This window comes from Osmerus eperlanus, chromosome 3 (genome assembly GCF_963692335.1).
Source record: "Osmerus eperlanus chromosome 3, fOsmEpe2.1, whole genome shotgun sequence".
Classification (NCBI taxonomy): domain Eukaryota; kingdom Metazoa; phylum Chordata; class Actinopteri; order Osmeriformes; family Osmeridae; genus Osmerus; species Osmerus eperlanus.
This window is the reverse complement of record NC_085020.1, coordinates 12,412,377-12,439,990: the sequence shown is the minus strand read 5'-3', so window position 1 is coordinate 12,439,990 and position 27,614 is coordinate 12,412,377. Positions and strand designations below refer to the sequence as shown.

Sequence of the window (27,614 nt, the reverse complement as noted above, 5' to 3'; positions counted from 1 at the left end):
TTCACGCGCGCTTATTGGTCGGGGACAGGGTGGCCAGACATACTGCAGTATCGCTTTCACTCGTTTTAATTCCACATTCTACAGTATCTCAAACCCGTTTCTGGTTTGTGTATGTGCTAAAGTTATTTGTTTGTTTTATTATGCTACCTTGTTTTTCATACTGAGTGTGTATGTGATTTTACCAATATTCCCAGTTCGAAGCTCAAAATTATGATTACAAAAATGTATTTGTCATGATATTTACCTGAGCATAGCACACTATAGCTAGCTACTTAACAGTAAATTAACGTCGTATTAGGCTACATGGTATTGTTAGACACAATGGCGCATGGTCCTAGAATCTATTTTTATCCAGTCATACACTCACACGGGTTACAGGTGAATTGTTTAGAAAATACGGAAGTGACGTTAATGCTCACAAGACTTGGATTAAACCATTGGATTACATTAGCGAGACAGAGCAGAGCGAGCAGGCGGGTCTCGACCGGAGAGCACTGAAACGGTATTGTTATTCAATTTTAAATATATATGAATAGAATTGTCTATATTTATATTTACGTTTTAAACCTTGTAGAATATGCATTGCACGGTTTTATGTCCATATATTAGTTTTAAATTTGTGCTGAGACGCGGCTGTGGATGTCAGCAGCGGTGCTGTAGCTTTATGTTACTGATGTGGACAATTTCGATTCAAGTAGCCTAGATATTTCTTTGAACAGTTATGTATGTACATTTAGTTACGACAATTAGTTGTGGAATAACGTAACACACAACGTCTATGCTTTTTGAACTAGGGTTGTCGTGTGGGGTAGGCTACTTTAGATTGCAGACTCCTGGTAAATTTCGACCCCGTGAGATTTTCATCGTGATTGCAATATTTATGTAATCCTTTAGATTGTACATGCCATTCTGGTTTTAAATAACACCATCATTTAGGCTGTGTCCGCATTAATGGGAGGTCCCACAAACCGAGGTTCCTATCCTGTGCACATGAAATAAAGCCTAACCCAGCCTACGTAGCTCAACTACAGCCTACTTTTTTCATTCCCAAAGCATAACAGGCTGTCAGACAGACTGTCTTCTGTTTTTTTTCTGGCTGTTTATCCACCATATGCAAGAGTACATTCACTGTTCAGGTTCTCAGTGTGACAGAAACAATCTGACAGTAGCCTGATCTGTTGATGCAGCAATGTAGTAAATGTGATGCCCGTGCCTTGTACATGGGACACTATTTTGATAAAGAAGTTATAACTTTCAATATGAGATTGGTTGTAGCCTAGCAGATATTTTGGTTGGTTTCATCCAGCACCGAAACTGCTGGATAGCCGTTCTCTAACAATTTCTGGGATGCACAATCGGTTCACCTAAGCTACAAACAATAGTATCTATTTTAAATCTCTTCTTATAAAATTGGCCTTAAAATGACCTAAATGTAAATTATCCTACTGTTCCCCTCATGACCTGGTCATCCTCATTTCTCTTGTACAATAAACAAATCACTTGGCTACTGCCGCCTAGGCTACTTTAGGTTAGCTATATAATATGAAATTAAACTAGCCTACTAAATAATGTTGCTGAGGTAGACCAAATCCAACGAGAATTGTTACGCTGTAATTTAGAAAATAAATAAATCAGCGAAAACAAAGATTGAGAAATAATATAGTTAAACAAACCATCAGTCGCCCGCTCTTAACTTGCAGTCATTCACGTTGTGACGGGTACAGTAGCATATGCAGTTTGTGATGTTGGATGCTACGCTAGCTGTGGATCTGGATGCAGGGTTGTAAAAAACAGCATTGTATTCCCTCGGAGTGAGAGGTTTCCAGTAAGTGTCCACGTGTGTCCGTAATGGCTGGAGGCATGTTTTCCAATCTGTCTTCAGGGTGTGTATCAGGATGCAGTTACAGGCAACTCCAGTCAGTCAGATGTGTCAGGAAGCCAGTCCTGTCAGTGGTTGGCTTTGTTTTAAGTATGGCAAAGGGAAACCTTACACCAGCCTGCCCCAAACGCGAGGACAGAGCATGTGTCTGATCGTGTGTCGGAATGTATACTGCATAATACTCAAGTACTGCAACAACATTTATGTATATTTTATTTTTTACAAATGTACAATTGTAATATGGGGGGTTATGATAAGCTCAAAGATAAGCATTCACATGTAGCGCTCACTGTAGGCCACCAGATATGTTGTCTGAATTTTTTTTTTTTACAAATTTGATTTTATTTGTCGTCTGTCAATTTAGTAGCCTAAACGCAGACCACTGGAACCTCTACCCTGATCCTTGCCCTGTTGATGAAGATCACCCAGCATAGTTTGTTCTGAAGATGAGGGTCACCTCTGGTGATGTGGTTGCATGGCAACGTGTTAGTCCAGTTGTCAAGGGAACCCACACACATCAGCATAGGAGTGAGCAGCAGAAAAGCCTTCAGGGGGAGGGTGGGGCATGGTGACAGGGGGCTGTATGTAATTGACATGTGACGGATCTCTCTCTAAATCTAGCCCTGGAGAGAGGACTAGGATCTTATGATCCTACATATTCATGATGAGTTTGTTGTTCTGTGCCAGTTTGGAGGAGTTTGAATTAAAAACTCACTAATTTAGTTTCATAAGAGTGGTGTTTTTTGATGGATCTATTGATTGTGTGTGTGAGTCAAGTCAGTCAAGTGAATGACTGAACAGTTTGTATGCATGCTTTGTGGTAATACATTTAGTCTTTTTTTTTTTAGCAGACGCTCTTATCCAGAGCGACTTACAGTAAGTACAGGGACATTCCCCCCTGTGTCAGCTGTGTCTCTGTAGTTCCAGGTCATACAGTGTGCTCTCAGGCAGTAGGCAGGACTGTACATGGCGTGCTGCCCTTGAAACACAGCAAAGCAGAACAAAACAAACAACTGGCTGACAAAACCTAAGCTGAAGGAAAGAAAGGAGCATGACCCCCCCTTTATCTACTTCTCTCTTTTTCTCGATGTTTTTTCTCTCTCTCTCTCTCTCTCTCTCTCTCTCTCTCTCTCCTCTCTCTCTCTCTCTCTCTCTCTCTCTCTCTCTCTCTCTCTCTCTCTCTCTCTCTCTCTCTCTTTCCTCTCTCACTCTAACCCCTGTCAGTTTAGAGCTTCTATGGGTTAGCCTGGATATCTCCTTTCCTGATGTGCTTTAGTCCCTCCATCTCTCCTACCCTCCACCCCTCACCCCCCACCTCCATATCTTTCCCTCCCTCCCTTCCTCTGTCTCTCCCTCCCTCCATCCCTCCCTTCCTCCATCTCTCTCTCCCTCCCTCTCTCCCTCTCTCTTCCAACTTAGCCCTCCCTGGGCTCTACTGTACAGCTGAGCCAGATCTAAATGTCAGTAACACCAACAGTAACAGTCTTTTTAGGGCATATTCAAACAGTATATCTCTATGCCAGAAGTTTATAATACAAACTGCTGGACTACATGTAGACTTACATTTGACAGTTGGATTCAGCTCAATATTGTTCTGTGTTATTGTAGCATTCAATATGCTTGTGTGTTGTTCTTTGTTGTGGTGGGGAGTAGAGGGGCATACTGTACATGACCTGATGACATGTTCGATTAGTTGTCAGAATTTCAACACAGGACTATATTTTGATGGGATGGAATGCTGTGAAAATATTTACTGTATGGTTATTGTGTGGATACTGTGTGGTTAAGTGTGTGTGTGTGTTTATTGTGTGTATGTACTGTATGTTGTGTGTGCATACTGTGTGTGTGTATACTGTGTGTTTGTGTATACTGTGTGTGTGTGTACACTGTGTGCATGTGTGTGTATATGTTTGTGTGTGTACACTGTGAAGCAGACGCTGCTCTCTTGTGGTGTGTCTCTGAGCTGCTATAATGACCCTGAGCCTGCAGCTCCTCATGGAGAGCACATTAACACACACGAGTGGAGCAGCAGGACACAGCACATCGGCACCCAGGCAGTGTGTGTGTGTGTGTTGAAAAGGGAGGGGGGCTATAGCCTGGGGCTTCATCACTCTACCACCCCCCCCCAACATGACCTAGCATATCACCATAACCTTTCACCCTCATCCTTTCAGCACTAATATGCAGCTGCTCCTGCCCCCCCCCCCCCCCCCCCACATCCCCGACACACACCGTGATCCCAGCCACTTTCACCAGCTTTTGCCCTCCCCACTCCTCTAATCCAATCCGTTTCCCTCTCTCACTCTCCCTCCCTCTCTCTCCATCTCTCTGTCCTGCTATCTGCTTATCCTTTTCTCCCTTCCCCATCCTTGCCCCTTTAGTCTGTGATGAATAAAGGGCTGAAAAATGGAGGGATGGAAGGATGGAGTAAATAATGATAAAGAGTAGAGGGATGTGTGGAGGTCCCCCACTCAGAGCTGGCTGTTCTCACAGTAGTGTTCTCATCCCTGGCTCACGTCATTCGGATAGCTAGGGTCATAATTGCATACAAGAAGTCTTGGTCACATTAATTACTGTCATCCTGAGAAGACAAGCTGTTCTGTTCTCTACATTACTCACACAGTCACATCAATCATGTTTAGGATTATCAGGTGGGCATTGTGCATGCGGGCAGGCAGGCAGACGGAGAGGCAGTTTATCTAGGATTCTAGGATTCTTCTCCATCTGTGGATCATGATGTAGACCATAAAAATGGTCCCAAACACCATTGTTCATGTAAGGCCTCCTGAAAGGGGTTGGGCCACTGAAAGTGTGTGTGTGTGCGTGGCTGAGTTTCCCTTATTTATGCACGGGACACTAGAGCTATCAGCATGCCTGTTCCACTCCTGGTGAAATAGTAATGAGTGTGTATAACACAGCCTGTCCAGGATGCAACACAGCTCCATGGCTGGAGCTGATGTCTGTCTGCTTGTCTGCCTGTCTTTCATTTAGCAGGCGTTTTTTTTCCCAAAGCAACATGCAAAGAATGTGTTTAGAAAGTACAGCAGAAAATCAAGGATCAATTTGTCTGTCTGTCCATATCACGTTCTGTGAACCACAAGTTTAAAGGGAGTGAGACTGACTTAGTGTGTGTGTTCTTAGGAAAGTAGTTCTTGAAAGTCTGTCTATTCAATGTTTTAAACATGAACCTGGTTTGGCAAAAAAATGGGACTTTCCGGAACCTCCTAATGCTACGTGTCCTGTCTGTCTCCTCCTGAGCTCAAGCTGGAGATTATGTGACCTTTGGAATGCTGTTGGTGCCTCTGGAGCTAGGGTAGAGCTGCCCTCCCTCCTCAGGCCCTGAGCTTTACCATTAATGTTCAACTGGCACAGTCAGCACAGGGAAGTCCCCGGGTGTGTGTATCACTTTTTGTTTTGATGTTTATGTTTGGGGTGTGTATTTTTGTCATTTTGTTTGTGTGGCGAGGTCTGTGAGTTGTCACGTTCAAATGTGCTTGCTTGTAAGTCTTCAAGCATTGGCTTGTGTTTTCATCATGATAGCACAGCCATTAATATGGACTGTAGATCATGTTAATTTACTGACAGTCTAAACCTGATTATCATCATCATCATTATTTATCATCAGAAATGGAGCAATGCCATGCGTGTAATTAACGTCAGCATCCGCTTCTACTTTGGTGCAGTTCAAGAAGGAAACCGGTCTGTTTGTGATTTTTACGGTCTGTTAATGTTAACCAGTGCTTTCAGCCTTCAACAGCTGATGTTGTTTAATGAAGATTTGTTTGTTGGACCATCTGGACCATTCAAACTAATTTGAATATTATTTCACACCTTTTACTCGAGGGAGGAGGGATGGGAGTGGAGGGAGGGGGGAGAAAGGAGGGAGGTGCAGTCGTACCTTCCTTTGTTATTCTCTTCTGGAGAATGGGTGGAGGGCATCGATTTGACCCCAGAACCCCCCCCCCCCCCACACACACACACACACACACACCTCCCCCCATCCATCCCATGACCAGCCATGCAGAGACCTCTCCCTATCCACCCCAGAGATTTTGGGTGGAAATGAGAAGCGGAGGTAGCTGTTCTCCAGACTGGCCGTGATCCCCCAACACCCCTCTTTTTCACCTCCATCTTTCTCCTCACAGATCAGTCGTCCTCCACCTGCAGCATATTATACATCCACCGGACCACTGATCCAGAACCTTTCCTACATGCTCACCTTTGTCCTGTGTGTGTGTCTGTGCAGGTGAGGAGCCATCAAATTTCCTGTCTTCCTGAGTCCAGAACACATTCAGACACTCTGGGACATGCCCATCATCCACTCACAGGTCAGTTTAACTGTCTCCCACACACAGTCCCACACACGGACACAGTACACTCTCACAAAAATACAGTCACACACACACCCTCATACATTTTGTCTGGGGGAGTAGATGATGCATTTCTAGGACATACCTCGCCCATATGCATCCCCTTTTCTCTCTCTCTCTTTCTATCTCACTCGGAAACTCTTACACACACATAAACACACACATGCAGGTGGATGGGTTTATTGTGTTTACATCAGTGTGACCTACATGTGGCCTGTTGTGGATTAGCCAGGCAGGGAACTTTAATTTGTGGTGTGTTAGTGAGATGGTGGAGGAGAGATTAGAGCCCTCAGGGAAAGAAGCTCTCCTGCCAAGTGTCTGCATGGTGTTTTGTGAAATTGTGTGTGTTTGTGTGAGGTGGAAGTAAAAACTGAGGTGGTTTGAGTCCATTGGTCCCCCAGACTGGACTCATGCGGGCTGCATGGGACCCCTGGGGTACAGGGACCCCTGGGGTCAGGGCTGGCCTCAGGTGCAGCCCTTCAGGCTGATCCTACGCAATCAATGGTGCTGCTGATGCACAGATGGGGGTCTCAGTAAAGGAGTAATGGTTTGGCTAAGCCACCCCGTGACAAAAGAGGATTTAGTTCTAAATGGCAAACGAATGGAACCACAGTTGTATAAGATGTATATATACTCCTCGCTCATCTCCCTCCTCCTTTTCCTGTCTCACCTCCCACTCCTCCTCCTTTTCCTCCCTCATCTACCTCTTCTCCTCCTTTCCTCTCATCTCCCACTCCTCTTCCCCCCCCTTCTCTCTTATGTTCCCCTGTCTGGAAGGACCCCCTGTTTCTCTCACCCCCCCTTCTCCTCCTCCTTTTCCTCTGCCTCTCCTCCTCCTTTCTCATCTCCTCGTCTGTGAGACCCCCTTTCCCTCCTCCCCTTCTTGCGTCAGGGAGCTCCATTCATGAAAAGTGTGACGTGAGTAGCTCTCGGTGCTGGTGACTGTGCCGCCCACTCTCCCTCTTTCTCCCTCTCCCTCTCACTCTGCTCAGACGCAGGAAGATTCAGTGGAGGAGGAATACCTTTTGCTATTCTGTCTTTCTCATTCTCTCATTCCTCCCTGCCCTGTGTTATTCTTCCCTTTCTTCCTCTTGTCTTTCAACCCTCTCTCAGTGTTGAGGAAGGACCATGCATCTGAGCTCTGACAGCTGTGAGTAATATGGTGCAGTACTGCTGCCTTGGACGTGTGTGTGTCTGTGTGTATGTGCATGTGTCTGTTCCTGTATGTCAGTCTGTGTGAAGGTATAAATACATATGTTTTGTCTGTGCTGTGTGTGTGTCTGAGGTAGATGTTTTAGGTAGCATTTATTTGGAAGTGTTCTTGTTTCTCCTGTAACAGCCTGTGTCTGTGGTGCGGGAGCTTGCATGCGTGCGTGCAGCGTCTATTTTGGGCTCAGCCAGTCGGTGATGGCAGTGTGTGTTGCGGTACATCTCAGTGCCCTCTGATGAAGGACGGCTGGAGGCGTAGACACCAAGACACCCCCAGCACCTGCCCAAACACCTCTGGAAATCTCACTCACACACACACTCTCTCCCACACAGTTACACACACAGACATAGTACACTCTCACAAAAACACTCACACACCCTCAAACATTTTGTCAGGGAGAGTAGATTATGCATTTCTAGGACATACCTCCCCCATATGCATCCCCTTTTTTCTCTCTCTTGCTCTTTCTCTCCCTTCGTTCCTCACCAGTAGTGTGTGTGTGTGTGTGTGTCCGCTTCTGTCCAGTGGAACTAAGCATGTTTATGTAACGTGGAGGATGAGTAGCCGGCAGCCAGGATTGGGTGATGGAGGAGGAGAGATGAACAGAGCCATCCATCCTTCCCTACAGAGCTGCTGGTAAAACAGCTCCCCAGTGTTCAGAACATATTTGTGATGTAGTCAAGGGAACTTGCACAGCACTAAGCCAGGTTGCGATTGGCCTGTACGTGGAGAGTGAGTCCAAATGGATTGGTGTTGTGGTTGGGAGGCCACACGCTAATAGCATGCAGCTGCTAATAGACTAACTAATGTGCTTTATTGATCTTCTGGATGTCACAGCCCTGCCTGGTGCTTCTCTTGGGGCAGGAGAGAACAGATTGTACGCTGGTCTGCTCTTCAGCATGACCCCAACCCTCCCATAAGGTTCCTTGTCCCCGGCTCGCCTTCTTTGTTGTTTTTTCTCTGATCGCTGAAACGGTGTCAGTCACGGCCAGCCTCTGTATGGCTGTTGGTGTGCTGCCTGCGAGCTTGTCTGCCTGCCTGCCTGTATGCCTGTCTGAATGCCTGCCTGTCTGGCTGTGTGTATGCCAGTCTGCTGCTGTCTGCCTGCTGGCTGGCCACCTCTGTAGTGTAGTTGCACAAGGCAGATTGTTATATGAGCAGCTGCTGTGTCCTGACTCCTGGAGCCCTAGAACTATCTCCTTCCACCCCCCCCCCCTCTCTGTCTCTCTCTCTGTCTCTCTCTCTCTCAAGCCCAGGTCACATGGAGTCTGGCTCCTCTTGTGTCCTTTGTTGTTGCTCTGGGAGCTTGTCTCACTGGGGTCAGAATGGAGAATAGCCTGCCAGCAGCATGACCTCCCCTCTCTGACTTTCTATCTTTCCCTCCCTCTAAACCCCCCCCCCCCCTACACGTTTCTCTCTCCTTGATGGAGCTAGCTTCAAACTACTGTAACAGTTAGTGTGAATGTGAATAAGGCTGTAGCAGGCTAGAGAGACAGTTATAAGGATGGGGTCAGTGTGTTTGGGAGGCTGCTGTCTGAGGCCAGGCTGGTTGGTGCCTCGCTGACACTGTGGCGCACACTGTTGCACTGTATTTATCTACTCCGGTTTGGGCCAGTGGAGGTGGTGTGTGTGTGTGTGTGAAGTGTCAGTGACTCACATCTCTTCCCTCAAACTGTATTGGCTGTGAATTGAATCTTTCAACGTGCCAATCTGAATGTCTCATTATGAGAAGAGTCAAGTGGACATCTGTGGATATACATGCAGATTCCCAAGCAATAAATTATACTGATTCATGGCTCACTGACTAGCTTGATGTGACAAAATTGTTGACTGGTTTGATGTGACTGGTTTGAGGTGACTGGTTTGATGTGACTGGTTTGCTTTGTGAATCAAATTCTAAACCACTCCCCCAAAGCAGAGCTACAGTGATTACAGAGTTGTCCGTGCCTCTCGTTAACTCCTCTTCCAGCACTGGACTGTCTCTTCTGTGACACTCTCTGTGAACAAAGCTGCTTCCCTCTGAGAACTATAGTCAGATATCATATCTCCCTCTGGATCTGAGGGTAGCCATGGTCCTCCCTGCTCCTCTCCCCTCTTTCTTCTTCCCTCCTCTCATCTCTCTGCTCCTCTCTCCTCCTCATAGCTCCTCTCTCTTCCTGTTATAGGCTAACCTGGGCCAGGCCAGGCTGCAGGGGGGGGGGGGGGGGGGGGGTGACAGCCAGCAGAAGGTTAGAATTGATGCTGTGTTGACATGGAAACACTTGAATTATGGGCTGGGATGGGGTCTAAATGGGCTCTTTTGTTGGTGGAGCAGCTGTTAACTACAGAGTGGAACCCCACGGGTCCCTGAATCTCTTCCTAATGATGCCTGAGAAATGAAGACACATCTGTGTGTATGTGTGTGTGTGTTTGGAGACACATGCTGTGTGTGTGTGTGGCGTCTGTCTGTCTTTGTGTATGGCATTATGTTCATTTGTTTTGACAAGGGTTCTGTTGCTTCTGCATGGTCTTGTCAAGGTTGATGTATATGAATGTGTGTGTGTGTGTGTGTGTGTGTGTGAGAGAGACCAGGGTTGGTCTCCTACTTCAGCAGTGCTGTGTTGCAGGAGGACCTCCCTTTTGGATGTCTGGGAGGAGAGGGATTACTGCCTGGGTCTGCTGGGATGGGCCTGTGTGTGTGTGTGTGTGTGTGTGCGCTGTTTCTGATCCCCTGCTACACCAGCTGCTCCATTCCTCCTGTGGAAACACACACACACACACACGCACACACACACACACACACACAGGGCTGGTGTAGGGAGCTGCTGTCGTAGTGATGTGTGTGTGTTCTCAGCCTGTGTTTAGTGTTCCTCTAAGCTGCTGGCTGGTGGAGTACTATCAGGGAGCCTGTAGCAGACCGAGTGCAAGGAGATACGTGGGGAGATTTACAGAGGGTGGGGAGGGGAGGGGGAGGTAGGGGGTAGGATCGGGAGCGGGAGTGGAGAGGGTGGGGGTAGGATAGGGTATGTGTTTATACAGGACTGCCTCCAAAGGCAGGATTAAAGGATCAGCCCCTGATAACTCCCTCTCTCTTGCTATCTGTTTATCTATTTCTTTGTCATGTTCTCTTTCTCTCTATCTCCCTCTCTCTCTCTGTCTTTCTGTATCTCTCTCCCTCTCTGTGTCTGTCTCTCTGCTTGTCTCCCTCACTATCTCCCACTCTGTATTTCAACATGGAAGGCAGTATGTCTATTTCCAGCTACATTCTCGCTCAATTTTACTCTTGAAATCAGTTACATCAGAGTGTTTGAGTGTTTATTGAACATGTGGATTCACTGTGTATTAGTGTTCTTAGTGTGTGTGAGTGATTTGGTATAAGTATGTGTACAGTATGTCTGTGTGTCCATTGTGTATTCTCTTGGTGTGTGTTGTGTTCTTTATGTGTGTGTGTGTCTCTCTGCCTGCACAGCGGTCAGCGTGTCAGGACAGTCCTGGTCAGTGTCTGGCCAGTGGAGGCCAGGTTGTCCGTGTGGAAGCCACACCGTGGGTCTCTGCTAATCACAACACATTATTCATGAAGCTCTGATAACTGGCATTAGTGATGCATGGGACACAGACCCTGAGAAAAGTCATGGTCACACACCCACACACAGGCATACACACACATACGCATGCATACAGGCACGCAAACACACATACGCACAAATATACACACAGGCGCACACAAATACACAGTCACACATAGTCATACATAGTCATGGTCACACACACATACACACGCATACACACGTACAAAGCCTGTTTTAGAAGTAGATAAGGTTATGGAGAATATGGATATCCAAAGCCATGATGTCTTAAGCCTTGTGGATCACTCTGGAGATAAGGAGGATCTGTGCAGAGCTTCAAGTTCCATCTCTAACCCAGTGGATGGTATTATTTGGTGGCATTTACAGAAAGTGGATTGTCGTCTTTGGAAAGGTCTCCTCTATGCTTCTAATGGGGTTATAGGGGTATTAGTGTGTGTTGTTAGTGTGTGTTCTTATGTAGGCACATACACCCGCACGTCCTCTCAAGCCCACGTCACAGCCCCAGCTCGGAGGATCCTTCCTGGGGTGGAATTACAGCGCGGCCCCTGGGCCCCAGGCCTGGCTGTCTGGGCTGTTGAAGGGAGGGATTTATTGGATACCTGAGAGAGCGTTCTCTCCTTCCCCTGCACTCTCAGCACCGGGCTAGGAGTGCAGCCTGCATTATAGATGAGCTGCTGGCAGCCACTACACCCTTATAGCTCTCAGATTACACACATATACACACGTGCATGCATGCCTACACACAAGCACACACACATGACACATACGAATATACATAGAGATGAACATGCACAACATGCACAGTGTTTCCTTTAGGATTTATTTTAGCAGTGGGGGCAGGCCTGTCCAAACAACAACCCCCCCCCCCCCCCCCCCAGCCGAAACGAAGTTCACTATATTTCGAAGCAGGTTAATGTAATAGTCAAATAGCTAATGTAATATTGCACATATTTTCGTCCTATTTCCCCTAAAGCAATAAAGTTAGGCTACTTAAAGACACCCCTTCCAATCATAAAGTATGTTCTAAATGGCATAAATGCTGCCAATTAATAATTGATTGTAAATGGTCAGTAGCCTAGCCTATCGATTAAGGTAGGCCATTCTAAAGCACGTGTACACTGTCTGCTTAATTTCATCTTGACATATAGGCTAAGCATTCTGTAGTAAATAATAACATTAAACCCACTATTAATTACATTATCTTAATGCAATGTAACTACTTCAGCATAATAATGCACCTAAAATACTAAACCTGAGCAAAGGCATTCAGCAATCGCTATCGAATCAACAGCCACGTGCAATTTAGCTAGCAGGTGAAGATACAAACATGTACAAACATGAAAATCACCATTTAACTTAATTTAAATTTGCAAGAACTATAGACTAATACAATAACAGGCTTAAATGAACTGACAACATAAGTTATACGACTTACAGTTCTCAAGGATGCACAGTGGTGGGCGTGCCCGCTCGCGGTGTGAAGCGTGTGTCCGTGCTATTCTCCTACATGCACTCTAACAATCACTGCTGATAGACGGCCTTTTGTACAGCCCTATTTATGATACCGTGGCGGCAGAAATTTTGCCGTGGCGGGCCGCCACTGCCAAATCAACATAGAGGAAACACTGATGCATGCATGCATTCACACTCACCAATGCACCCACATGAACACACACACACACATTTTAAAGTCCTGAACCATAGTTCTGCAGCACAGTACACACTGTACACACTGTGTATGTTTATGTCTCAGTACTTTGGGTAAGCTTGATTTAAGATGAGTTTGAATGCTTGGTTGCAGGATTTTCAGGATTGTTTCATTAGCTCTGTAATGCCAGGTTTGCTAAATCAAGTGCTCCTAATGTAACTGTTGTGTTCCTTCCTCCAGAGGAACCTGCCACATATCAGTCTTCCCACTTGGACTCTCTCTCTATGCTTCAGTCTCTCTCTCTCTGTGACTCTCTGCTCCCTAATCCCTCTCTCTCACCCCTCCTCCCTGTCTTTGTCTCTCAAAATCTCTCTCTACTGTACAACCTGTCCTCTTCAAGTTTCTCTCCATCTTGGATTTCAGACCCATTTCCTCAAGGGAGGTCATGGAGAAGTCAAGTCTCTTAGATTTTGTGTACTCTCTGGATTGTGCCTGCATTGGCCATGTAAGGCCATGTATTTTCTCAGCTAGGTCTGCCCCTGTCTCTATGTTAGTGTCTACACCTGCCTCTATCCCTGTCCCTACCCCAGCCCCTGTCCCTCAGCATAGCAGGTGCTTGCGTAACTCAGGCAAGAGATTAGGACAGTATAGATGTTCCACGGGTCACTATAGAATAGTTGATGTGCGGGTGTCCGCTGTGTTGCCTGCTGCTGCTGGGTGATGATGCAGTGAGAATCGGTTGTGTGTCCAGATGTTAAGATAGCCCAACCCATAATACCCCTCCTGTTAATCCCTGACACTGCTGGTAGCTACGGTTCACGTTCAGCCTTACTGTCCTGCTCAGAACCTTGCAAGCTCTGTCTATGACTATCCCTCCCTCTCTCTCTCTCTCTCTCTCTCTCTCTTTCTCTCTCTCCATTGCCTGTCATCTCTCTCCCTTCATATACCTTTTACCATTCTTTTCGGTCACTTATCCTATTTTATTGTTGTTTTCTCAGTCGTTCTCTTTTTACTGGTTTTACCCAGTGTGGTTAAAAATAATCATTGTTAATGTAAGCTCTCACAATCCCAGATCTATGAGACAGGAAATGAGAGTATTGATTTTCTGTTAGGGGGTAACAGGAGTGACAGGATTCATTGGTAATGGCTTTATGGGGGGAGGCATGCAAGTTATGGAATTCATGTGACATTGTCACGTTTCTTTCCTAGTGTTTACGGTGAATCACCGTAGTCACTGATTTGTGATATCTGCTTCACGCTCTTTGTTCATTTCCCTCCCTCCCTCTCTCTGCAGGTGACTCCCAGTGTTCAGACAAATCTGTGTGTTAGGAGAGGCCTGGCCCGCCTCACTCTCCCGACTCAACGGGCAGCACCGGCACACGCACAGCACCATGGGTAGCTCCCCCGAGGTGCTCTCCTGGACCTCCTGCCCTGGCCTGCTGGTGGGCAAGCTGAAGGAGGAGCTCAAAATGACCGTGGTCGGGGATGCCATGAAGAAGAGCCCCAGCAGCGCAGGCCCCACGCCGCCCCAGCCTCCGCCCTCCCCTCCGCCTCCTCCTGTCATCACAGACCTGGCCCCGCCCACACACCTGCCGGTGCCCCTCCAGATGTTGGCGCCCCCGGGGGCGGAGGAGGAGGCTGGGCTTGGGGGCCCCAGCCCCCCCATCACGGCCCTTAGCGAGGACTCGACACGGGAGGGCCACTTTGACAACAGCGTGCTGCAGCTCCAGGAGCACGACCATGACCAGGAGGAGGCTCAGTCCCCCCACTCCTGCGGCCACGGAGGGTGTGTCAGCGGCGGGGAGGAGGGGACCGGGGAGGGGGGGTACCCCATGGACCATAGCGGAGGGGGCACGCATAACCACCCCCACCCTGACGACATCAAGCTGCACTTCCAGAGAGCTGGCTCTGGCGGAGGGGGCTTCCTGGAAGGGTTGTTCGGCTGCCTGAGGCCGGTCTGGAACATAATTGGGAAGACCTACTCCACAGAGTACAAGCTACAGCAGCAAGGTTAGACTGCTTCTCCCTAAGAACGGCCTCCCTTCCAATTGTCATTGATGTTAGTGCTAATGGCCCTGCTAGCATGGTGTTAGTGATACTATCCTGGCATGGTGTCTTGTTATTCAAGAGCTGAGGAACGACTGACCAATCTCTTCTCCTTTTGAATGAATTACTAGGCTAATGTTATGTTATTGACCATGTGCCTCGGTCGACTCTTGAGTCCCTGATCTGATTGAGTCCCTCGTTGGAGGGTCCTGATGAAGTAACCCGGACCCCCAAGACTTTAGCTGTCCATCCCTGCTCCTGGAGATCCTGGAGATCCTCCTGGAAGTTTTTTTACTTCAACCCCAAGTTGTAGCAAACAAGATTCAGCTTGTCAACCAGTTAATCTTTAGAATGAGGTGTGCTGGATGCGGCTTGGAAGGAAAGCCTAGAAGACGTAGTCCTCCAGAACAGATTTGGGAAGCCCTGCTCGAGACAGCAGCAGAACCATTCTGTTCCGCCCCGGCGTTCCTCCGGTTTCTTTTGTGGTGCTAGCATGTTCTACTTGGTGTTCCCAGCTGTCAGGTTCTATTAAAGGTCGCAGTCCGCTTCTCCTTGGCGTGCATGTGCCAGCTTCCCCCTTGCCTGCTCCTGATGGTGCATATCCCACTAAGACAGAATGGGGTTGGGGTTGGGCCTCGCAGATGATTGGTCAGCTGGTCCTATACTTAGCATGACTTCCTAAAGCACAGCTGATAGAGGGTCTGCTTCAGGGAGGGGACAGGAAGTGTGGTGGGCGATCGGTCCAATATGCATGGCATGCTGATTCCTCCTTGAATAGGCCGTTATTAACAGATGTCACCTCATGTAATGAATTTGCTCTTGCTTTCATTATGAACACAACTGATACAGTCAGCATCAGCATCTAGGTCTACATAAAGATTCAACTGAAAGCAAAGAACAGGTTAATATGCCTCTCTGTGAAACATGGGACAATTGTTGACACAGAGAGTGGATTGGGTCATGGGCTCTCCCTTTGATACTGATAACAGTATACAGCACAGCATAGCATAGCAAAATTATCGAGCCAGTAAGACAGACAGAGCTAGAAGAAGAAAGGCAGTCACTGTGTAGAGCTATATCTGAGGCCTACACTAGTGTCCCTTCAGCCTGCCTTTCCTGTAATCAATAACACTACCGAAGCTTGAGCCGTGTACAGAGATACTGTATATCTGATCTGTAGATAGCCCCTCTGAGCCCTACAGGGTACCATCATGGCTGATTTCTAACATGAGCTTCTCCATTATCATTACATTAAAAGTACAAGAGCATTTTCTGTTCTGGTCCTGGGTTGTTCTCATTATGATATGGTCGAGTTACAGTTGATGTGTAACAGCAGCTGGGTGATACCAGGGTCACTCAAGTCCTGCCATTATCGCCTGTCCTAAAAACGTACACTTCTCTTCCTCCTCCCCTCCTCTTCTTTATTCTCCATGACCCCTCCCTCCTCCTCCTCCCCCCCCACCCCCTTCCCTACTCCTCTTCAGACATGTGGGAGGTGCCGTTTGAGGAGATCTCAGAGCTGAAGTGGCTGGGCAGTGGGGCACAGGGGGCCGTCTTCCTGGGGAAGTACCACTCAGAGGAGCTGGCCATCAAGAAGGTCCGCGAGCAGAAGGAGACCGACATCAAGCACCTCCGCAAGCTCAAGCACCCCAACATCATCGGCTTCAAGTGGGTCCACCTCACCACTCCCTTCTCACACACCTCCACACACACTCATGCTCCTCCGGTAGATATAAGTTATCACATCAAGAGAGTGTTTCTATTCTGGTCCTGTTGCCATTCAGACATGGTAGACAGTTACTGTGAACTAGCACCTGGGTTATATTGTGGGCACTAAAATCCTCCCATCTTTGCTCCCCCCTCCTCCCCTCTCTCTCCTCCCCCCATATCCCCCCCACTCCCCCCCGCCTTATCTCACCCCTCCCACACTATCTGTCCTCCCCCCCAGGGGGGTGTGCACCCAGGCCCCATGCTTCTGCATCCTGATGGAGTACTGTGCCCAGGGCCAGCTGTACGAGGTGCTGCGCGCCGGCCGCAAGGTCACCCCCTCCCTCCTGGTGGACTGGGCGTCTGGCATCGCCAGCGGCATGAACTACCTGCACCTCCACAAGATCATCCACAGGGACCTCAAGTCCCCAAAGTGAGTGGGCTACTCAGATCACTTGAGGTGTGGTGATATGGCAACTGGTTCTACTCTGCTGTATAAGTCTGCTCTGTCTAACTGTTCTATACAGAGCTGCTATCTGGATATGTACTGATCTGTTCTACAGAGAGCTGCTGTCTAGTCATGTGCTATTGACAGCTCCAGTATAGATATGTACAGTTTTGATAGAAAGCTATGGTCTAAAGATGGACTGTCCTGTTGTATAAAGAGCTGCAGTCTAGAGATGAACAGTAGTTCTATAGAAAGCTACAGTCTAGATGTGCTGTCCTATTCTATAGAAAGCTCCAGTAAAATGTACAGGACTGTTCTGGTGTTCTGGTCTGCCAGACCTGCCTGCTCAGCTTGCTCCAACCCTGTTAATCAATGCCATTTACATGGATCTGTAGCAGTGCTGATCCCAGCGTTAGTCAGCAGATCCAGGGATGTCTGCAGTAAACCTTTCTGTTTCCCCCCAACACAATTCTCGTAGAACTCAGAACACGCTTGGCACGCACAAACATTAAGGTTAAAAGAATCGTATGTACGTTTTCTACATCTGAACTGACTGAAGGTTTCTTACCATTTGTGTCCCCTCCTCAGCGTGTTGGTCACTCACAATGACACTGTGAAAATCTCTGACTTTGGCACCTCCAAAGAGCTCAGTGACAAGAGTACCAAGATGTCCTTTGCCGGTACGGTGGCCTGGATGGCCCCCGAGGTGATCCGGAACGAGCCAGTGTCTGAAAAAGTGGACATCTGGTGAGTGAGAAAATATTAAATAATCTTACCTGTCTGGTGTAGACAGTGAGGAAGCAGGTCTGTCCGACACTGTGTGACATTGTGTCACTGTTCCTGTGTGTTTGTATGTGATGGTGGTTGTGTGTCCTCGTGTATGATTGTGTGTGTGCGCAGGTCATTTGGCGTGGTGCTTTGGGAGTTGCTGACAGGAGAGATCCCGTACAAGGATGTGGACTCGTCTGCCATCATCTGGGGCGTGGGCAGTAACAGCCTACACCTCCCTGTGCCTTCTACCTGCCCCGACGGCTTCAAGCTGCTCATGAAGCAGACATGGTGAGGAACATGGCTAAGATGTTCAGGTCCAACTGTATGAGATGGGCCTAGTCATAAGTTCAGGTAGCATGTTTCAATAATAATTATTGGATATGACTGTAAGGAAACACACTGATTGTGATTGTCGTGGGTCATATTTTATTACTGTGTGTTCATTCAACAACATCTTTCTCATACCCCTCCACCACTCTCTCTCCTCTCCCCTTTCTACCCTCTCACTCTTTCTCTCTAAATCTCCCTTCGCCCCCTCTCCTTTCCAGGCAGGGTAAGCCCAGGAACAGGCCGTCCTTCAGGCAAATCCTCCTCCACCTCGACATTGCCTCTGCAGACATACTGGGAGCCCCTCAGGAGACCTACTTCAAGTCCCAGGTCAGAACCACAACCATAACAATCAGAAATGGAACCAACATTTTATTAATTGGGATTAGAACCACATCAGAATCTAAATCAAAATAGACTAAATGGAATTAGAACCAGAATTATGACTCAAACTAGAATGAGACTCTGAATAAATTTTGTCACAATTTCCCACACAGAAGTATTAAAAGCTTCTCTTCAGATGAGTGCACACTTACTATAGATCACATGATATTCACTATTACAGTCCCAATTAAATTACATTTTCAATGACTACACATATAGGAAGTACATGCTTTCACATGAGTCATGCTGTAGTTTTACTTGGCTTTATACATATCTGGACTAGGCTGTACTGTGCTAAATACAGTTTGATGTGATTGAATGTGACCATTTGTGTGTGTGTTTAACAGGCGGAGTGGAGGGAGGAGGTGAAGAAGCACTTTGAGAAGATAAAGAGTGAAGGGACCTGCATCCACCGCCTGGATGAGGAGCTGATCCGACGCAGGAGGGATGAACTCAGGTGACGGACAAGGGAGAGAAAGATAGTGATGGAGGGAGGGAAAGATGGAGAGGGAAGAGAGAGAGTGAGGGAGAGTAAGAGAGAGAGAAAGAGAGTGAGGGAGTTGGCTCTACGGTGACTGATGGTGCCTGTCCCTCCCCCCCAGACATGCGCTGGACATCCGGGAACACTATGAGCGGAAGCTGGAGAGAGCCAACAACCTGTACATGGAGCTGAGCGCCATCATGCTGCAGCTGGAGGTCCGAGAGAAGGAGCTCATGAAGTACGTCCTGACCTCTGACCCTGGTTCTGTCCACTGAATCCTGTAGCAGAGAGAACTAGCTGGAACTCAATTTCACCTCATTTTAATCTGTCTCTGTCTTTATGTATTTATGTTTAAACTATTTCTATGTCTATATATTTATATTGAATCTATCTCTGTCTTCATGTTCAGTGTTCCAACCTGTAGAGGCCAGCCCCACACAATGTAGAGACTCCCTCCTACCCCATGAAACCATAATGTCCAACTCACTGTATAATTCAGGAGCTATTCATCAATGTGTCACAATAGGGTTATTGTAAACTGTATTACACTGTGCCTTAACTGGATGCGAGCGTCCAACTATCGCGTCGCATCGGACGCTCAGTCCACACTGAATCCGTCATTTTCATTTTTGTTACGTCATGTAAACTAACCACTTTACTATGACACTGTGTGATACAGAGCCTTCAACGCAAGCGACAAAAAACACATTGAAACAGTGCGTCCAACAAAAAGGTTGCGCCGCGTCGCGCTGCTCAGCGTTGCTCTGCGTTGCTCAGCGTTGCGTTGCTCAGCGTTGCGTTGCTCAACGTTGCGTTGCTCAACCATGCATTGCTTGCGTCCAGTTTGGACATTCCAATAGAAAACAAGGCAGTCTAACTGCTTTTAGTCACTCACGTCACATCCAGTTGGGACATGGTATTAGTTTTACAGTACTAGAATGATACAAAAGAATGTCTGCCACAGTCGGGCCAGACTCCAGACATCTTAAGGGTAATACTGAAGTCTTTCAGTTTATGTCTAAGCCACTAAGCCAGCAACCCTGGCCTGGTTCTGGGGTCTCAGACAGCTTTGCACAACAGTAGTCTGTCTACAATAACTCTCTCAGGCCTTCTGACCCAGTTCCACAACAACAGATTTTACACACTTTGCAGGTAACACTTTACACTGCAGTCTGGCTCACGGTTTCACAACTTCCACTCTCAGTACTTCAGAGCCATTGTGAGGTGGCTTTGTGGTGTACATGTGGTAGCTTACAGAGACACCTCTCACTGATGCTGTAGGATGGCCAACTTTGCAGCGGTGATCAAAAACTTGGAGGCAGTGATTCAAGGAGTTAGAGTCAATCCCCGCAGGTTTTATTTAATAAAATGAAAAAAATGAAGACTCTGGAACCCTAATTTCCCCTACCTACACAACTTCCCAAATAACCGGACACTTTCAAAACATTTCCGCTAACTCAGGTCATTTCGGCATTTCACATACTTGCTCGCCAGAGGTATGGTCGGCTGTTCCCCTTAGTCCCCACTGCCTCCACCTGCTCTGTGCTGCACTTTTATCTGCGCAGCCTCAACCATTCTGACCATTATCCCCCTCCTAAATCAATTAATCTTACTATACTACCTACTCCACCTAACTAAAAATAAATACATTCCCTAAAATACTACCGACAGGTAAATACACATACCATCCTGCTACACAATGTCTAGCCCGCTAAATAGCTCCCCAGCGCTCACCTTATACAAACACCCCTGTCCTTCCACCAACAAAGTCTTACGTTCCGTGCGCTCACGTCTTAAAAAGACCCTTCCGACTTTCCGTCGGGTCTTTCCTCTGTCCGGACACAGGATATCCCTGTGTCACTGCCCAGCCCCGCACAACGTTCGCCATGCGGTGCATGAACGGCTTCCCCGCGACGGCACGTTGCTTGCTAGCGGTAACGGGCAGCCGCACCGTTACAGATGCCTAGGAAAAGCCTCAGTGTGATACAACCAAAATAATTGAAGGAATGGGGTTATCTACAAGAGTCACCCTGCGCAGCATTGCAAGGTTAACAGGTGAACATGGCAGCTGTGCCCTGTAACAGTGAGGGTACCCTGTGCTTCCAGAAGGGAGCAGGTGGTGGAGAAGAAGTACCCGGGGAACTACAAGCGCCACCTGGTCCGGCCCATCGTCAGGCCGAACGCAGTGGAGAAGCTCATCAAGAAGAAGAGCAGCTTGACTCACAAGGCCGGGACGATGCCCGCTAAGAGGTCAGAGTTTCCCCAGCCTGGTCACTCTGCAGGGAACTTGTGCTCAGATGTTCCTGTTTGATGCTTAGGTCATATTGTTATCTAGTTGTATTGTTATCGAGTTGAAGTGACATGTAGTAAAGTTTAGAGGCCTACAGATGCACAACATATAGAGCCTCTTCTCTCTAGCTCACAGAGGGTTTTGTTTAAATATAATTTTGTCTTGTGGGAGAGAACTTAAAGCAATGTGAAGTGTCAAGCATGAGGCTCGTTGGAGTACAGCATAGAGGCCTACTAAAGAACACTATTGTCACCCCTATAGGCCTGACCTGCTTCGTTCCGATGGCATCCCCAGCATGGAGGTCCTCCCCTCCCCCCTCTCCGGCAGCCCCAAGGTCTCCACACCTCCAGGGAAGACCCGCTACCGCAGCAAGCCACGGCACCGCCGTGCCAACAGCAAGGGAAGCCACAACGACTTCCCCGGTGCGCTGAAGTCCAGTGCGGGGCCATGCGAGGAGCAGCAGCCCCTCCAACTCCACCAGCACCACCACCCCCTGCCACCAGAGTGCCCTCTGCTGCCCCTCCAGGCCCGCCAGAACGCTGTGGCGACCTGTGCCAACAACCTGCGCTACTTCGGGCCAGCCGCCGCCCTCCGCAGCCCGCAGACCGACCACCTGCAACGCCGCGTCTCCGGGTCTGGCCCGGACCTCATCCCCACGGACTCCCGCCAGTGGACTGCATCCTCTATTTCGGGTGCTAGCTCCGGGCTGGCTCCGGGTTCCAGTGCCGGGGCCGTGTGCCCTTGCTGCATGGCGCACCCCTTCCCAGGCTGCCTGCAGTGCCAGAAGACCCTCCTGGCACCCAGCCACCCCCAGCAGCCCCAGTACTCGCTGCTCAGCACCTGTGAGGCCACGCCGCCCGCCACGCCCCGGGCCCCAGACCCAGACGAGGCCCAGGAGAAGGCCCAACCTAAGAGGCAGGAGGCGCCTCGCCTCATCCTGCCCTCTGGCCTGCCTCGCACACTCAGACCCCTCAGGAAGGTGAGCACCGAGAAAGCCTTGCCACTGGGTGTCTCAATGTGTGTGTGGGTGTTTGCATGTATGGCCCTGGGTGTTTGTGTAGGTACATGGGTGTACATGTGTAGTGTGTATAAGTGTGTGTGTGTGTGTGTATGTATGGCCCTGAGTGTGTGGGTGATTGTTTTGGTGTGTAAGTACATGGGTGTGCTTATGTGTGCTTATGTGTGTATGTATATAAGTGTGTGTATTAGGTGTGTGTGAGCAGGAAGGGGGGGTTATTAACCAATTGCTCCTCTCTCAGGGTGCTGACGAGTCGTCTGAAGAAGAGGAGGGGGAGGTGGACAGTGAGGTGGAGTTTCCAAGGAGACAGAGGTATGTATTGGCTTGAAACTTGAGATTAGCTAGCATGCTTCAAAAATCGTCTCAAAATGTCATCTGTATTCTTTGTTAATCTGACTCTGTGTTTGGCCATGACCCCATTTACGTTTCTCTCCACTTCACACCCCATATCATCCATCTCCCGTCCCCCTCCCGTCCTCCTCATCTACCCCCCCCCAGGCCCCACCGCTGCATGAGCAGCTTCCAGTCCTACTCAACCTTCAGCTCGGAGAACCTGTCGGTGTCGGACGGCGAGGAGGGCAACACCAGCGACCACTCCCACAGCGGGCCGCTGGAGTGCCTGAGCGCAAGCCAGGAGGAGCACCTGGACGAGCTGCTGTCCCACACTCCTGACATCCCCATCGACATCTCCACCCAGTCCGACGGCCTGTCCGACAAGGAGTGTGCCGTGCGCCGGGTCAAGACCCAGATCTCCCTGGGGAAGCTCTGCTCAGATGAGCACAGTTATGAGGTCAGAACCCCCACCCCCAACCCCTATCGATCAGCCTGCTGTAGAACACTGTAATGCCTGGTAGGCCCCATTTCTCATATTGGATAATGGTCCAGGCTGTTGGCCTCTCATAACATTGATAGATTTTTACAACCTGGAATGTGTACGTAATAATTCTGGTAAATGACAGTGAAAGCTAGGTTTAGCCAATCTAACTGCAGAAAGATTGACAGACAGATACATACATACCTTATCAACTTTTTCTACACACATGTATCACACATATTATCTGTCATGGGACAGGATCTGGTGTAGTGATGCTCCTGTGTCTGTCTCCTCAGAACCCCCTGCAGTTCGGGGACTCGGACTGTGACTCTTCAGAGGCAGAGTGTTCTGACGCCACCATCAGGAACAACAAGCCCGGCGCCCCCTCCTCCTGGTGAACCATGCCCCCTCGTTGACCAGGTTCCACCCCCTCTGCCTGGAGACCCCGCCCCTCCACCCTGCAGGAACAACGGCAATAAAAGGACCCCACTGTAAAGACAACTCGCCGTCATCTCCCATAGCAACGCCCCTGCAATAGCTCCCAGCCGTCCCCCTCCCTCTTCCCAGTATCTAGGCAACCTAAGGCAGGGATCCCATTTGAATGATACTGTACAGTAACTAGTGTAACATTCATAATTTATTTTTGTCTGAGTTTGAGGGAAAATCAGGAACTTTTAAGACTTTAAGATGAACAAAAAAAACAACAACTATAAAAACAACACAAACACACACACACACACCCACTGTGTTAGTGAGACTGGTGGTGGAGGAGTCCAGAACGATGGAGGACCGCTACAGGACAGCAGGACCTGGTTGCTGGTCTACGTAGGTAGATGGCCTAACTGTGCCAGACCAGACACAGAATACCCCCCCCCCTCTGGCCACCAACCAGCCCTGTTTTTCTCAGACTAGTATGCTGTCCTGCCTGCTTTATTGTAAGTTTACAGAACAAACCAACACTCCTGGCAAACTCCCAAGACAGGGATAAACAGGGGAAAAAATACAGTGTGAACAACACCAGCATGAATACCCCCCCGACCCCCTCACCTCTTCCTCGCTCTCCCCCTAACAAGTCTGATGCTCCATGGAGCCCCCTGCTGTCTCATCTCAGCATGGCCCTAAATGGCTCGCAACCAACTAAGGACCTATGTGTGTGAGTCAAGAGGATGATGGGCGAGCAGACAGACAGATATTCCAGAGAGCAGGCAGGAGCTGGAAGAGGTACTTACTCCAGCACCAGTCCGGCCGTTAAAGAAGGGAGGAAGGCCAGGAAGGAGGTCACCTCTCCTTCCCCAGTCCCTAGTCCCCTGACCCTGCTCCCTCCTCTGTCAAGACAAGCCTTCTCTACTCACATCATCACCAGTCAGAGATTGTACCGAGTATCCAGTATCAGTGTTTTATGAACATGCCCCGCAGACTGTGCAGGCATGCCAGTATGTCTCCCCTCAGGATGCCCTCAGAGAGAGCAGTGTTGACTGGTGAGGGTGTGTTTGCGTGTGTATGTTTCGGGTATGTATTACAGATAAGCCTTGTTCTTCAACACCTGTTAGTATCATGGTGGGAGTGCTGGTTGGAGAGATGCTGTGTTATGTAGTTAGTGTTAGGGTGCAGTATCCCTTCTTGACCATGTGACTCGGCAGGTTTACGTGTGAGGAGTGTGTGGTAGGTTTCTAGATTAGCCGCGAGGTGAAACCATAGCAAAGATAAGTGCTAGCTACCTGGATGCTGTGTTGTACTGAATGAAACAGCAATAATGTAGGCTCTCTCTCAGGACCAGGTCTGTCCAGCAGGCTGGCCAGCCATGCTGACAGGGTGCAAGGAAAAGTTCGTGACAAACAAGTTTTAGATACCTATATTTTTACAGCAGTTTCGTAGTTGTAAACAGCTACGTTTTGGTCAGGTATTTGCCTTTGCTGGTGTGATGCTCAGGTTTTAGTTTGAAGATAGAGAATAGGAGCAAAGGCATTGTCCACTAGATGGAGATAGCTGGCAGGGATTTATTTTGCCTTGTGTTATGTAATGTAGTGCTGGCTTAATTCCTTTTGATATTAAAAGGCCAGTTGTCGGATATCATAATTTTCATTCTATACTAAGTTCCTCCCAGTGATCCTTCTAGAACTTCTGTTCCATCCACTTTAGAAAAGGGATACTGCATCTTGGGTAACTATGAACACGTTAAATATTTATCACATGACCCTGTGTTCTAACATTTGTTTGTGCATATGTGTGTGTTCTAGGATAGCCAGTCAGGGTTGAAGTTCACGTGATTTAAGTCGAGTATCTTCTTAACCCTCGTGCTGCCTTCGGGTCACATGACCCAAAGGTTCATAATGAACCATCATTGTGTTTACCCAATTTTACCCAATACAAAAACAAATAAAAATAATTTTCTTTTAACCTTTGCAATGTGGGGGGTCTGAGACAGCCCAACGGTTAAAAGAAAATGCTTCACTTTGTTTTTGTATGCGGTAAAGTTGTCGCAATACGACGGTGGGTCACAATGACTGATGGGTCAGAATGACCCGAAGATAACACAAGGGTTAAATCAAATGTACTGCAGGGTTGTAATTTTACAGGGAGGAATGCAAGCCAGGGCTCAGGTCTGGGACCACAGAGGTAACCTCCCTGGTCTCTAAGATCTCAATGTCACCTTCTCTTCTGAGTATAAACCATCGTTTAACCTTGTATGACCTGTCCGATCCGGTGTCATGTGACCAGGTCAGAGCTACCGGCCGTCACATATCCAATGACCAGGGGGGGGGGGGAATAGACAGGAAGTGATGTCATTGTCAGAACTGGTTCATTGTGATGAACCAGTCGACCCTGTTCCCACCCTCACTGTTTCCCCCTACAATAATTAATCTCTGTTGTAATTACTGGGTCAAAGAACAAGTGGTGGAGAGTGAATAACCATGTCTATATGGCATGCATCCTGTGAAGTATGATTGTTTAATAATTTAAATTAGCTAATTTAATTACATTTTCGATCTCTTAATTTTTTTCTTTGTAGCTGGCCTACATGATTATTGAATTAATTTATTATGAATGACCTGGCAAGTTTATAGTTAACTTCATTTTTAGGAACAATTTAGAATCATTTGTCTAGTTTAGATTTTCTCTTGATCTGTATTATTGCAAGAAAGCACAACTAACAGGTGTGAGATGGAACACTTTGATCATTTGGGATACTTGATGTTTGATTGTTTGCATTCCATATAATTTGTTGTCATTTATTACTACATGAACATGACATTGTCTGAATATCTAAATATCTTCCTGATCATCTGTGAGTCTATGTACAGCATGGTCGCCTGTTTATGTTCGTCTGAAGGTGGACAAATGTAGTTATTCCTCCTCTTTCTGAACCCTGTATGTAGTCCACATGTCCAGGGTCAAACTTGTTCCACAGTGAACCTGAATATGCTTTGCTGCCCCAGACAGGTAAATAATATCTGGGTCAGACTTTGGGTTAACAGACCATTCCTCTGTACACCTCAAACTCCACTGCAGGGTATAAGGTTCATGGAGACATTAAAACATTGAAGGCATGATCGAGCTGACTTCCTACAGTTCACTAACTCAGTGGTCTCTCTTTCTCTCTACTTGTAGCTGAGATTCTGTGCCAGAGTCTGTGTTAGACATAATTCACCTCATGTACCTGACATCTGTTTCTTGGTTTCTCTCATGTCCTCTCCTCTCAAATGGCATTATGACCAACCAATCCTGAAAAGTTCCTGTATTAGTCAGTGTACAGTGCATTAGGTACCAGGGAGAAATAAAATCAAAGCAAACTATCGCATGGAATAAACTCTGAGGTACTGTACCAAATACCTGGTTGTGTTTGTCTTGTCTGTGGGTGAAACACAGTGAGGTTCTAAGGACTTGTGTCTAGGGTGGGTGGGGGTTGGGGGGGGGGGGGGGGGTGACCGGCTGGGGGCCATCCAGAACTGCCCTCTGGTTTCTGTGGAAGGGTGGAGGCTTGCTTTATAGAGTGTGAGGGGTTCTGTATGAGAATGGCTTGAATGAGGGTTTGAACAATGGGGAATGAATGGTTCATGGGGGGAGTGAGAGGGGTGTGTGAAAGAAAGGAGAGATGGATTCCATAGAAGGGCGAGGGAATGATTGAGAATTTCTGGGAAGGGAGCTATAGATACAAGGAAAGACGGAGGGATGAAGTGTCAGGTGTCAATGGTGAGGGTCAAGACTGAGGCTTCCAGAGAACCCGTCTGGTTGGTCACTATAAATGCAAGGACCTCTGTGTCATCATTGTACGTAGTAGATTCATTTAATGCTATAAGCTATTACCGAAAAGACAAATTCAAGGAATCTCACGTGAGAACACTTTTCAAAACATTTGCCATTATTCCATACATTACATACAATTTTTAAGTTTCAAAAGTAATTGTGGCCAATATGTTTATGTTTATTGGCCTGTTGGCGGCAAAACCGAAAAGGACCAACCTGCTATGGAAGCAAATCGTTACCAAAATTCAAATGCAAATGCATTTCCAGAAATGCATTTGCTGCAGAAATGCATTTGCTGGGGCATATTTTGAAAATTAAATCTCAAATGTCTATTTCTTTTTCATTATAATTAAGTGAAAGATTGAGCACTCTTGAAGAAGAAAATAAAAATGCAAATAGGATGATTGATT

The 27,614-nt window shown here is 47.7% G+C and overlaps 1 protein-coding gene across 2 annotated transcripts; it reads left to right on the top strand.

The window, feature by feature from the left end:
• Positions 1-434: 434 nt before the first annotated feature.
• On the top strand, positions 435-26,781 carry si:ch211-45c16.2 (mitogen-activated protein kinase kinase kinase 13). 2 transcript variants are annotated; one of them, XM_062457300.1, is made up of 15 exons: positions 435-502; positions 6,126-6,207; positions 13,968-14,683; positions 16,204-16,387; positions 16,668-16,859; positions 17,463-17,621; positions 17,775-17,933; positions 18,194-18,302; positions 18,704-18,813; positions 18,959-19,075; positions 20,944-21,087; positions 21,389-22,106; positions 22,387-22,457; positions 22,644-22,935; positions 23,256-25,252. In XM_062457300.1, the coding sequence occupies exons 3-15, from the start codon at positions 14,065-14,067 to the stop codon at positions 23,355-23,357; spliced, it is 2,976 nt and encodes a 991-aa protein (XP_062313284.1). In that variant the 5' UTR covers positions 435-502; positions 6,126-6,207; positions 13,968-14,064; the 3' UTR covers positions 23,358-25,252. The 2 variants fall into 2 exon arrangements, with proteins under 2 accessions (XP_062313284.1, XP_062313285.1); XM_062457301.1 differs by lacking the exons at positions 435-502; positions 6,126-6,207 and adding an exon at positions 7,251-7,399 and having other exon boundaries at positions 23,256-26,781.
• The last annotated feature ends 833 nt before the right edge of the window (positions 26,782-27,614 follow it).

Coding starts and splice junctions, on each gene's coding strand:
- si:ch211-45c16.2 (XM_062457301.1), top strand. CDS start 14,065: ATGGGTAGCTCCCCCGAGGTGCTCTCCTGGACCTCCTGCCCTGGCCTG. Junction 14,684..16,203: donor GTACAAGCTACAGCAGCAAG/GTTAGACTGCTT, acceptor ACTCCTCTTCAG/ACATGTGGGAGGTGCCGTTT. Junction 18,814..18,958: donor CGCAGGAGGGATGAACTCAG/GTGACGGACAAG, acceptor CCTCCCCCCCAG/ACATGCGCTGGACATCCGGG.